Source organism: Cordyceps fumosorosea, assembly GCF_001636725.1.
Source record: "Cordyceps fumosorosea ARSEF 2679 chromosome Unknown scaffold_3, whole genome shotgun sequence".
Lineage (NCBI taxonomy): Eukaryota > Fungi > Ascomycota > Sordariomycetes > Hypocreales > Cordycipitaceae > Cordyceps > Cordyceps fumosorosea.
Genome location: NW_017387303.1, coordinates 699,916 through 712,054, shown reverse-complemented (window position 1 = coordinate 712,054; position 12,139 = coordinate 699,916). Strand labels below are relative to the sequence as shown.

The following is a 12,139-nucleotide window of genomic DNA, read 5'->3' as shown; positions in this document are numbered from 1 at the left end:
GGAGGTCGAGAGAGTGCGAGAGATTTGGTCTAGTCAGAATGAGAAAGTGGTGGTGGCACTGCGGAAGCGATAGCGAGACAAGGCAGGACAGGGCGAGACAGGCCAAAAAAGGAGCTTAGATTCCGTCGCAAAAGGATGAGAGGTGGTGGGTGGATCGTTCAAGGAAGTGGCTTATTTTTCGCGGGATGCCGTGGTGTGGGTTGTCTTGCGCTGTCGTAGGTTGTCTGCCAGCCAGCTACTCCATCAGTCGTAGCGCGATAAAGAATGATACAATGGGTATTAACAGCAAGCATGTCCAGATGCCAATTCGGGCACTATCCGATTGAATTTTCTACTCCTTTCCAGTTTATCCCACTGTGCACTGGTTAGCAGCAGCCTTGCTCCCAGCTGGCAGTCAGTCGTCATCCGTTTTACATGTCAACCGTCAAACAGCGTACAGGCAGGGTACATGTCTCACGTCAAAGCATTGTATCAGGACAGCCACCCCAGATTCTTTTTAAAAGGTCTAGCAAAAGGAGCCCGCGAAAAAAAGTCGCCCAAATTCAACGGCGCTATCGCCTGCATGTCTCTAGTCATCTGTCTTCATGCAGCGTGCTAGTCATGCATAACAAATGACCACCCGCGCTGTAGTGCACCACCACCCCAGGGATCCTTCTATCCCCGCAGACTAGAATGGCGCCATCCTTTTCTGGCCACGGGCGAAACTCGTCAACTTGGAAATACATACAAATGTATGTTTATTTGGCCAAGCAAGAATCAAACCCGGTTCTATTGACTCTACTGTCCTAGTGGTCGTCCTCCGATCAGGCTACCTGCATACATAGGTAATCACATCTCCGCGCGGCATCAGCCACCCTCTTGCACCGCCCCAGCTGAACGGGTTGGAGGAACGAACCGCTTCCTGCTCTTCTGCACGGCTTCCATTGTCTTGGCATCGCCGCCCTACTGCAGAACAGAGTAAGAAGCTACCTAATCAATACATAAATAAATAAATCCATTCATCAGTGAAGAAAAAGCCCTTGGCATAGGTACCTGCTACCCCAACTTGTACAAGTTCCCCGTCGCCCCCAATAATGTCCAGTGCCGCAAGCCTCCTCCTATTTTCCCCTCCCCCCATGACACAAGCCCATTTGTCCGCTAATAAAGATAAGCTTATTTTCTCATCATCCCCTCTCACGCCAGCCCTCCTCTCCGTCGTCATCCGATCCGATGTGACTTCTGAGACGCAACAAGCATCAACAATCACCGTCCGACAGGATTAAAGTTGTTTCAGAACTGTGTTAAAAAGGAGAAAGCAAGGTATCAATTGACTACTTCCAGGGGCCATGCTCCCCGTTTCTTCTCTATGTGGTTACAGCCGCCTGAAAGGCATAAGAATGTTGTTTTAAGAAATCAAACTTGGACCATGTCCATATGTGCCCATTTTCCCCCATACAAAACAAGGAAAAAGAAACTAAAGGAAACGGGAGATGTGAAAAACGAACAAGACGTGCTCATCTGCTCTTTTTGTAAATATAGCATCTCCCTCCCCATAAACGCCGCCTATATGCAAGTCACAAAAGAAAAATGTGGAAGCCCAGCAACCAGGACGGAGGAGACATTGCCCCTCCTGCACCTCTCCTCAATAATCATCCGACTCTTCTTCCACACCCCGATACTTCATCTCCAGCAACCATTTGCCCTCAAAGTCGATACCCTTGCGCACCTTGGTCCCAGCTTTGCGCCAGACCGCGTGCCCCAGGCCCATGTCCACAAGGTACAGTCGCCACTCCTCGTCTTGGGCCACTCCCCCGCTCGTGGCCAGCGGATCGTCGTCGTCTGGCGGCGTCACCGCTTCCACAAGCCCGCGCTTCGGTGCGCCCACCGCCACCACGTATCTGGGCTTGACAAAGAGTTGCGACCCGTCAATGATGGCCACCTTGCCGGTGCTGGGATCAATACCCGATGGTACGTCGATGGACAGAACAAAAGCTTCGTTGCGATTAGCCCACTCCATCAGCTCGTAAACCGTGGCTTGATCGCCACCGCGTAGCTCCTCAAACGACATGGTCAGCCCGAGAAGAGCATCAATGATCAGGGAGACTGACACCCGTCCGGCTCCAGCCCCGCTTGCGGCACCGGCGGCACCGGCCGGTGTCGACTTGCGAAGCTGCTCGAAAAAATCATTTCTATGGAGCACTTTGCCGCCAAAGTTGCGGTACAGCTGGATCTGGAGACGCAGGTCCTCGAGCAGGTCGCGCTCTCGTTCGATGCCCACCAGGCAAACCATGACATCGTATCCCTTATTACGCAAATGACGACCAGCGACTAGCGCACGGATGCTTGACTTATGATTCCCTGCCAAGATGACAATCGTAGAATTGTTTGGCAACGACGTGTCAGTCGTCTGCGACAATGCCGTCCCGGCTATTCTGTATCGGACTTTGAGCGCAGGGTCTGACAGCGCCTCGACAGCCACCTCGGCTATGCCACGGCCCGCATTTTCAGCCATCAGGCTTTCCGAGAGGCCAATCTCGTTGGCCGCAATGTTTTCCAGGTTGAGCATCTGAAGTGTTGAGATGGCCTCAACCCGGCGGTTCGACGGGACCAAGTAGAGACCGGGCTGCTGCACTTTGGGCTGGACCTCCGCGCTACGGTACCCAGATCGCGGGCTGGATCGACGTGATTGCAGTGGTTGCCGCACGCTCGAATTCACTCGCGAAAGTGGTTGCCCGCCCATAGCAGCACTCGCCTTACGCGACTGCGAGCGACGACTCGGCCCGGACTTGCTGTCTGTTCTCTTGTTCGAGTGCGCGCCTTTCTGTTCCCGACCGCTCATCGTTTCATTGTCATTAACGCCTCCGACTTCAGCCTCGCTGTTCCAGTAGTCGGCATTGTGGGTACTCGCAGGCAAGTCCAGAACATTCTCTGTATAGTGCAAGTTCTTGCCGCCTGCCGTACCAGCCTTCGGCTTTCGATTGTGTGATACTAGTCGATCGGAATCCTTGACAGCGTCATCCTTGCGCATTTGATCAAACAGCGTGCTCTTGGGAAACTTGGCCAGATTATTCTCGAAGTCGAAGTCAGGCATGTCTTCCGTGACATCCTCCGAAGCCCAGCCATTGTCGGGCGCGCCTTTTTTGGAGGCCTTGCCGTTTTTCTTGAGAGCCTTATATGGCTGGAAGGACGCTGTGCTCTGCAGTATCGGCGTCTGTCGCCAGCCCTTGCCGTGACTACCGGGAACAGCCGCGGCGCCGTCGTCATCCTGGCTGGGGTTCTTCGGCTGTCGAGAGTTGCGGTTTCGAGCCTTACGCCTCTGCGGTGTCGCCTCGGGGGTTGTCGGCATATTCTCGGCAACCTGTGCCTTGGAAATGTTCACGCTCTTGAACAGGCGGTCAAGATCTCCCTTTGATAGATCATCTGATCGGATAGCCGGGTATGGCACGCCAGGGTCGACCGACTGCATGGATACCTTGGAGGCTACACTCGCCGGAGGAGGCCCAGAGCCTGGTCGGCGTCCCATGCTCAGGATGGCAGGGTCAACAAAGTTTGAGTTCCTTGGCGAGGTCGTCTGGGTAGCATATCCTGACAGCTGAGTAGGGATCGAAGGATCGTATACGGGCTGTGGAGGTTGCTGTGGCTGCTGTTTCTGCTCTTTGGATAGTTCGGAGACGTCTTTAATGTCGAGAGCATTAATGCTGATCTCGGAAAGATGCTTTTGGGTCGCAACTATAAAGACTGATTAGGGAGGTTAGTGCGATGACCGAGGATAAGAGAGGGGGGGCGATTATAGTACCATCTTTGAGGCTGAGGCTGATGCCCGGTTCGACGGCTGTAACGGTACCGTGAAGCTGATATCCTGGCGGTTCGCGCAAGACCACCTGCATATGCAGACCGATGAACTGACTAGCCATGTTGGTCGGATTGCAGGGTTTTCTTGGGCTCTAGTCGACTATTCTTATTGTTGTGAGGTCGTGTCGGGCTTGTTGGTGACGACATAGGCCGGTGCGGCCGGACAGGAGAAGCAAGCTGCAGTCACGAGGGACGACTGTGCCTATCCGAGAGTCCCCTGCATTAATGTCGACTGCAGAATTGGTGACGCCGGAGGAAGTGAATCAACTCGTGAATTTCTTAATCGAGTCCGAGATTAAGATGCTGCGGACGTCGCTCAGCTGACTCTTCGCTACCGAATTGTTTTGTCGGATCTGTGATTGTCTCGATTTGCGGGGAGGCGCTCGGTGAAAAACAACGAAAAGAGAGACGAGGAAAAGAAGTTGCCAAGTAACCAAATACCTGCTCCTTCTTCCTATTCGTAGGTAGCTTCCTCTTTGAGGTCAGGGCTCTCGCCGTTGCCGTTGGCGGTTGCTAGGGCCGAGAGCACAAAAAAACAAGAGGTCTCGTGGCCAACTTTGCTGCCCATACGTGTTGCGCCAAGGGGGACAGGGCAGCAGCAGGCGGGCGAAGCGGGAGGCAGAGGTGGACGCACAATGCAGAGGAAACAGACGAGAATGGCGGCAGCAGTCTCGTCGTGTTTTATCGCGCTGCGAGTGGTCGACTCTTGGAGAGGCGAGGGGCGCGGGTTGGGGTTGAACAGAGTGGAAGGAGGAGAAGGAAATGTCGCCCACGCGCCTAAAAATCTAATAAGACTAACAACTGTGGTGTTGCTGCTGCTCCCCACCAACGATGAGTCCCGCCCTGGGGGAAGTCCACTTTGTACCTGTATTCCGGATGGAACTTGAACTTGGTCAGCTGGCGGCGAATGAACGGCGAAAAAAAGGGAGAGAGAGAAAAATATCACAAATATTTGTATTAATTTCTCGTTCATGCTGAGTTTTACCTCAGCTCGGCTGCTTTCCAGCAAGGTTTCCCATCTGCTATCTTCGCAGCTTCGCTTCGGCCTGCGACATGCAGCCACTTGACCCGCTCGCCGGCAGAGTCATGGCTCATCAATGTGCCACTCACATCAGACCCACCCACTTCTATGTACCTTCTACGTTATTAGTTACCAACAGACGACTTGCTACACAGACTTGCCTTACATAAGCCGGGTGGCCAATTAAGCCACGAACAACATCAACACTTTAACTTACAACATGGACTTGATTTCATCTATCATAACATCAATAGTCATGATATTCGCCAATGCAACTTCTGCAGTCATGCTTGCCACTCCAGCCACCACCATATCAACACAGCCATCAGCCATCATCAATCATCAATCACATCACCAACCGTGACGAATCCTTATATACATCTTTTTACGATGGATAAGCGCTTCCATCCATACCCTATCTATATGTACATCTGCCTAGGTAGCTTCTCCTCTAAGTGCCTCTTCTGGCTGCCACAAAGTCCAAAATCCCCGCCGCACCCGATCTTCGGACACCTGGAGTCGCTCCGGCCTGCTCCGCCGAGTAGAGCTTATTGTAAAACTCTACCACCCTGGCATGCGCCATAACCTTACTCCGATCGAACCCAATCACCCGAAGCCCTTCCTGCGAAGTTGCCCGCGACAGTGCCACGTACGCCTGGCCCTTTTCAAATATTCTGCCCAAGTTCACAGTCACACGCTCCAGTGTTTGCCCTTGGGCTTTGTGGATTGACAAGGCCCAAGCCAGAATTAACGGCAGTTGCGTCCTCTTGGCCTGTACCTCGCCATTCGGCAGCTCAACTTTCCACTCTTCCGGCTGGCACAAAATCACTCGCGGTTCACCATGTGCCGAAATAAACTGCACGATTGGATACTTGGTCGTTGAACTGGACATGCAGTCAGAATCCCGGCTGAAACTGCTGAGTTTCTTCCGCGCCTTGCTCAAAGACGTGTCCATTTCAGGATCGCTCGTGGTGGCGCCACCCTGCATCGAGAACGTTTTCTCGTCCGAGAACCCAATGACGCGCCCCAGAGAACCGTTCACCAGCGTGGAATCCAAGTTCTTGATCAGCATCACCTGCGCGTCGAGCTTCAAGTCAATTGACTTGGGCGCCATCACGTTGGCGAGTAGTCTATCTTTGATATCCTTGTCTCCTGTATCGAGCGCTCCAAATCTGTGAATCTCGCCTGGCAAGTCGCGTAGTCGCTTCTCGTTGGATCCCTCTACCTGAGCACGAAGAGGATAGAGCTCTGCAAGATCCACGCCATCGTCAAACTTGAGTGGCCGCTCAAGTGCCTTGAATGCAGCGACCGTCTCGTCTGAGATCTTGCCTAACCTCATCTCGTTGAGCATCCGAGCAAACTCCGGATCGCGCTGTCGGAAGACTTGGGTAAGACCGATTGTGTGATCTATGGACGTATTCCAGGTTGCCGCGTCAAATGCAAACTTGGAGGCGACCTTTGAGTCATCCGGTACTGGGGGAAGCTGGAAAAAGTCCCCCGTAATCACGAGCTGGATTCCTCCCCATGGTCGACCATTGTTGCGAACTGTGCGCCCAATTTGGGACAGCTTGTCAAATAAATCTCCATCCACCATGGAGATTTCATCAATAATGAGAACCTTGGTCTTCAACCATCGGTTCTTGGCTTTTGGATTTCTTCGCACTTTTTTGACTAGCGCGCTAGCAACATCCTTGCCTAATCCAATACCCGCGAAGCTGTGCAGCGTGATGCCTCCAATGTTACATGCAGCAAGCCCGGTGGACGCAGTCACCGCCACGCGCTCAGAAGTCCTCCCATGTTTTGTTTGGAGCGCAGTGATAATAGCTCTCATCAATACCGATTTTCCCGTACCGGCAGGTCCCGTAAAGAATACGCTCTGCCCCTGCTCGACAACAAGATCCAACACATGTCGCTGCTCGTTACTCAGCGCAATGGGACCCGAACGCGGTATTGCAGTAGTAGATTCAGCAGGCGGCAGATGCTCCATCGCAGGCGCTCGCGCTGCAGCGTCAGCTTCCTCTTGCTTGGCGTTCCTCTGGTTTTTGAGCAGCTTCCTTTGCTCTTTTATAGCGCTAGCGGATTGATCCCATAGCCCTTGGACTTTTGCCTTTGCGTCTGGAGTCTCGGGTCTGCCTTGTAGTGATTGTCCTTCTGGTGCCGTCCTTCGTGACCAGTCAGAAGGAAGCGTCCTCTTTTTCGCTTTCAGAACAGGGGCAGGCATTTCGAAACAATCGTCATCGTGCTCCGGTGAGTCTCGCTTCAAAGAGCCGCTACTCCCTGTTGACAAATTCGACTCAGTTCGATGCTGCTGCGGTGGTAGAAAGTGTGATGCCGGTGATGAGGACCAAGGAATAGCCTGCCCTGAAGATATTGGGGGCTGGTTTTCTTTCGCGACCGTAACCTTGGAAATGGACGTAACTTTTGACGGTGAGACAGCCGAGGGTACTTTGAAATCCAGGTCGAGTTCGTCGTCGTCACTGAATTCATCTAGGGTAAACACAACAGGTGGCGGCCGCGCTGCTTGGACGTCGTCTTTTGTCAGGTCAATCACGTTGTCTTTGAAAGAGGCATGGTTGTTGTGATAGAGTCCAGCCAAAGACCCCCTGCCTGCTCCGCTGCCATTTGTAGCACCGCCGTCTCGGGTCAGCTTCTCGCTTAGCTGTGGCCGGCTTGGCCGCGCCGTCGAAGGGGACGAGGGGAGGAAGCGCGGGGGGGCACGCCGCTTGAACTGCTCGCGAATGTCCACAGGCGGCTGGTTCGGGCTGCTGCTCGGCGGAAAGAGCTGCTCGGCGAGCTCACGTCTAGCAGTTTGTTGTGAGGGCGCAGGCTGTTTCGCCTCATACGTCTTGTTGGCTTTGGCGAACATGGGATCGGATAGTGCAGCGGCGGAAGCACCCTGGGAGTAGTACCGCAGCGTTACCTGACCATGGGGACGTTGAGCAGCAGCAGCAATGTGGCTGACAATGAGGCAGCGGAGCGTAGGTAAGGATCTAAAAGGAAGATTAGAGACTCTTCGAGTCATATGACAAGAAATTGTTAAGTTGGAGAAGGAACGTGGGACGAAAGGAGGTGAGAATTAGTGTGCGAAGGAAACTCGATAATTCACACGCGTCCAGGTTGCCCACCGCGACAGCGCGTGTAAGTGGCTTAGGTAATCAGTACACAAAACAACTTGAAGGACGATAATAACGAGGCGCAAAAAGAGTGCATAAATTCAATAATCAAGTTACATAGACGATAAAATATGAAAATAAAAGAACATATGTATATGGAATGAAGCAAAGCAGTAACAGCCATGGTAGTCATGGCTGCTGGTCCGGTCATGCAGCAGCCACAAGGAAGGGCATTTAGAGCCCAAGTCAGAGATAGATGATTAATTACCTCCCCTGTCCTCAAATAAATGGCAATTAGTTTGCATGTGGGAAAAGAAAACCTGCCCTGTACTCCTTCCCCGGTCCGCAGCCTGAGGGGCTTTGCAAGCACCAAGAGGGATCGAGTCGGTGCAAGCGGGAGCGCATTTGCCGACCGCCGATATCACACCTATTTCCCATTTAGGCAATCGTTTCAACGTGCTGCGCCGTCACACTGGCGCAGTCCCGTAGGGTTGTGCCAGGAGAGAATCGGGCGGAGGGCTGATATTTCCGATGGGTTGCATGTTTCTCTTTTCATCTGTAATGGTCGATTCATTCGATATTTGTGTGCCGCTTTCCCGGGTTAGTGGCAGCGTTACGAGGCCGCCAGGCTTTGTCCGTCAATATATAGCTTGCATCGAGTAGCTCTTTATACATGACCTCCAAGTGGCAATCCTTCTCGCGAGTAATACGTTCGAATCTTATTTTTGTACTTTCCAATATTCGGAGCAAACACAGACAAAAGCATGCCTTCCCGTCCGTTTGACGCCTACGACGGGCTCGCCGCCGCCCAAGTCCCCCTCTACACGGTGTTCCTCGCCGGCGCCGTGCTCCTCTGCCTCCGGCACGACTTCCGCAAGTCCTCCGGCTGGCGGTACCTTCTCGTCTTGTCCCTCGTGCGCGTCGTCGGCGCCTCCCTGCGCCTCGCCACCCTCGCCGCCCCGACTGACCGCGGGCTGTACACCGGCTGGGCGGTCCTCAGCAGCCTCGGCATGGGCCCCCTCGTCCTGACGCTCCTCGCCCTCCTCTCCCGCGCCTTCCAATCGATGCGCGACAACTGGCCACCGTCCTCGTTGCTGCTTCACCGCGCAACGCTAGCGCTCATGCTCGTCGCCATCGTGCTGCTCGTCATCGGCGGCGTCAGTAGCAGCGGTGGTAAGGATGGTGGCGGCACGCAGACTACCCTCAGCCACGTCGGTAGCGTCCTGCTGCTCGGCGTGTTCGCGCTGCTGTGCGCGCAGGCCCTTCTCGCTTGGGTCAACCTCGGGCGCGTCGCGGGGGGCGAGCGCCGGGTGGTGCTGGCCGTGGTCGCGTGCCTGCCGTTCGTGCTCGTGCGGCTGGTGTACGGCATAATAAAGACGTTCACGCACATAGCCTCCACGGCTTGGCTGATGCTGGGCATGGAGGTGGCGATGGAGGTTGTCGTCGTGCTCGTCTGCGAGGTGGTGGGCTTCACGCTGGCGGTGGTGCCGGAGGAGTTTAAGCCGGTGCGCGACGTGGAGGCACCGCGGCGGTGCCAGCATCAGCAGAGGTAAACGCCTGCGAGTGGTGAGAGGCCGCCGCCGCACGGGTATTCGATACCCGTGTATCAGGAGCAGCCGCCGCCGCGCAAGACTAGGCGGGAGAGGAAGCGCGAGCGTCGACAGCGCAGGTGGGAATGAAGACGAGGATGGAAAGGACGGGCGTGGGCTGCAACAGTTCCGATCGCATGTACATTTTATTAGTAGCAAGCAATGTATAGATACGATGTAGGTATATACATAGCAGTTGACCATTTGTGCGCCTAAAAGCCTTGGTATCTAGAAAAAATCCAACGTAGTATAACTTGGTATATAGCCAAAACAAAAATCCCAGGTGTCGGTGTCGGCCGGCCTCTTTACATGACGGTACAGCAGGCCTTCTCGAGCTTGCGAATGATACGAGGGAGAACCTTTTCCACCATGGCGGCAATGTCGTCTTGCTGCTGGTTCTGTCCCTGGTTCTGGTTCTGGTGCTGTTGTTGGCCACCTCCGTACTGCTGACCGCCATGCTGCTGCTGCTGCTGGCCACCATGGTACTGCTGCTGACCGCCGTGCTGTTGCTGTTGTCCGCCATGGGGCTTGCCGTGATTTTGCTGCGGGGGCAGGGGTTCGCCGCCCTGGAGGTTGATGTAGATGCGGCCGGCGTTCTCTTCGGTGCGGCACTGGAGTCCGAGTTCGCGGCAGAGCTCCTCGACCTTGGGCTTGATCTTTTGGACGTGGCCGACCGAGTGATTGCCCTTGCCGACGATGGCGTGGAGGTGCGTCTGGCCGCGGGCGCGGTCGGCACGGATGCGCTCCTCAAGGATGCGCTCGGCTTCCTCGACAAACTGGCCGTGGAGGTCGATAGAGTCCGCCTCGACGCGGCCGGGGGCGTTGTTGGCGCGGAAGATGAAGTCGGAGGCCTGGCGGTTGTAGTCGTCCATGCGGGCGTCGTGCGACTTGCCTTCATTGGAGAGCTCCTTGGCGCGTGCGCCGTCGCCGGAGTCGTAGGCCTTGCGTGACTGTGAAAGGGGGTCAATGCTTGGGAGGAGGAGGCTGCGCGTCTAACTAGTCGCACTCACCTTGTCGAAGCAAGCATTGCGCTTCTCGGCCTCGGAACGGGCGAGGTCGCGCAGGCGGTCGTACTCGCGCTCAGTGTCGTCACCGTGGTCATCGGCATTGAAGGCTGTAGGATGTGTGGTAAGCGGTTAGCTGCCTAAACGAAGGCGCGGTGCGACAAGGATGCGCCGAGGGAGCGTACCGCGACCGCCAAGTCTGGTCATGGGGATAGACATGATTGCGGGGAGAAGGCTGCCCAGTGAGGCACGCCAAGAGAAGATAATTGAAGATGATGAGGAGCGGTAGTCGCACAGCGGGGCCACGTATCGCGGTCAATTGACGTCGGAGGGATGCAAGCTTGATGGTCGAGAGATGACACAAGCTGTTTGTTTGCCCTTGTCGCGGGCGGTTTTTTTCCCCCGATGTCTTGTTGGGCAGATGGTGGCGCGGGGGATTGGCTATTGGTGGATGGATGGTGGACAGCGGAAGGGGTGCGGATACTATTATTGTATGTATGCGGCGTCCCGGCGACACAAACAATTGCGCAATCACCGGGGTGAGGCGGAATTGATGATATTCAGGAGGGTTCTTTGGAGTGAATACATCTTGTGAGGATTTCGATTTTTTATTTTGAAAGAGACATAAAATGAGGATGTGGTTGTTGAATGAATGAAGGTACATGTCCTGCCAGTCAGGTGCCTGAGCGAGGTACCTGGCGCTAAAACACTGTGCTTGGCAGCCATGATGAACCACAGATCTGGTGGCTACTGCTGCAAGCTATTTATGATGCGATTGTAACTTGCATGCAGCAAACGAATGATGAATTGGATTAACTGTCCCCTTTTCATCTCATTCGGATCAATTCCGCTGCACGAACCATTCAGGCATTCAACTCATGTCTTCCGTTTGAATTTACCCAGTCTTTAATTAGACTATTATGCGTTTGCGCCCCCCCCCCCTCTCCGTGCGCTCCCTCACGAGGCGTAGGGTGGCGCTGCCCATCGTGTCTCAGGATGTCATGGCGTTCATCCAGATGCCGCGCACATCATGCCAGCCTCCATCACGCCAGCAGCACATATGTCTTGTTCAAAAATGCAGATTTGCGGCACAGTGCAAGCCAAAGGGTGCGGGAAGAGAGCAGAAAAAGGAAGCAAGACACGTATTTACTCACTCTCCCTACAGGTCCTAGACCGCCGTGCCTTGCGCGGGTGAAACATTTCGCATACCAACAACCTAATCAACCAACCAAAGCGTTTTTCCTCCCGTCCGCGCGACGCGAAGCCGCCGCCCTGACGGTGATGTGATGCTCTAGTCCGTCCGGACGCACGGTCTCGCGCCTGGTGGTGGTGGTGCTGTGTGTGTGTGTGTGTGTGTGTGTGGCCACCACCCTTTTTCATTTCTTTTCTCCCAAACAGGGCCTGCAGTTTGTCCTTTTAACGGGAGCATGCCTTTTCTAACCTTGTAGTCTGTATGCTCTTCCTCTCCCTCTTTTTTTCTTTCCTTTTCCTACTTCCGTTTTCCAATCTCTCGTATTAAACTCTACACCGGCAAGCTACATAGGTAGCTTACACGACAGCTTGTCATACAAGAGACAAGTG

At 54.4% G+C, this 12,139-nt stretch overlaps 4 protein-coding genes across 4 annotated transcripts; 1 reads left to right on the top strand and 3 right to left on the bottom strand.

The window, feature by feature from the left end:
- Positions 1-1,621: 1,621 nt before the first annotated feature.
- Positions 1,622-3,893, bottom strand: ISF_01917 (YjeF-related protein; the record flags this gene model as incomplete). The annotated part of the gene is made up of 2 exons (XM_018845524.1): positions 1,622-3,717; positions 3,776-3,893. The coding sequence occupies 2 exons, from the start codon at positions 3,891-3,893 to the stop codon at positions 1,622-1,624; spliced, it is 2,214 nt and encodes a 737-aa protein (XP_018707247.1).
- Positions 3,894-5,303: 1,410 nt separating this feature from the next.
- On the bottom strand, positions 5,304-7,718 carry ISF_01916 (DNA repair and recombination protein pif1; the record flags this gene model as incomplete). Its single annotated transcript, XM_018845523.1, has 1 exon — positions 5,304-7,718. The coding sequence occupies one exon, from the start codon at positions 7,716-7,718 to the stop codon at positions 5,304-5,306; it is 2,415 nt and encodes an 804-aa protein (XP_018707246.1).
- A 1,011-nt stretch (positions 7,719-8,729) lies between these two features.
- ISF_01915 (hypothetical protein) lies at positions 8,730-9,518 on the top strand (the record flags this gene model as incomplete). The annotated part of the gene is made up of 1 exon (XM_018845522.1): positions 8,730-9,518. One exon carries the CDS (start codon positions 8,730-8,732, stop codon positions 9,516-9,518), a length of 789 nt encoding a protein of 262 aa, XP_018707245.1.
- Positions 9,519-9,859: 341 nt separating this feature from the next.
- ISF_01914 (Smr domain protein) lies at positions 9,860-10,777 on the bottom strand (the record flags this gene model as incomplete). The annotated part of the gene is made up of 3 exons (XM_018845521.1): positions 9,860-10,504; positions 10,565-10,668; positions 10,744-10,777. 3 exons carry the CDS (start codon positions 10,775-10,777, stop codon positions 9,860-9,862), a joined length of 783 nt encoding a protein of 260 aa, XP_018707244.1.
- Between the last annotated feature and the right edge of the window lie 1,362 nt (positions 10,778-12,139).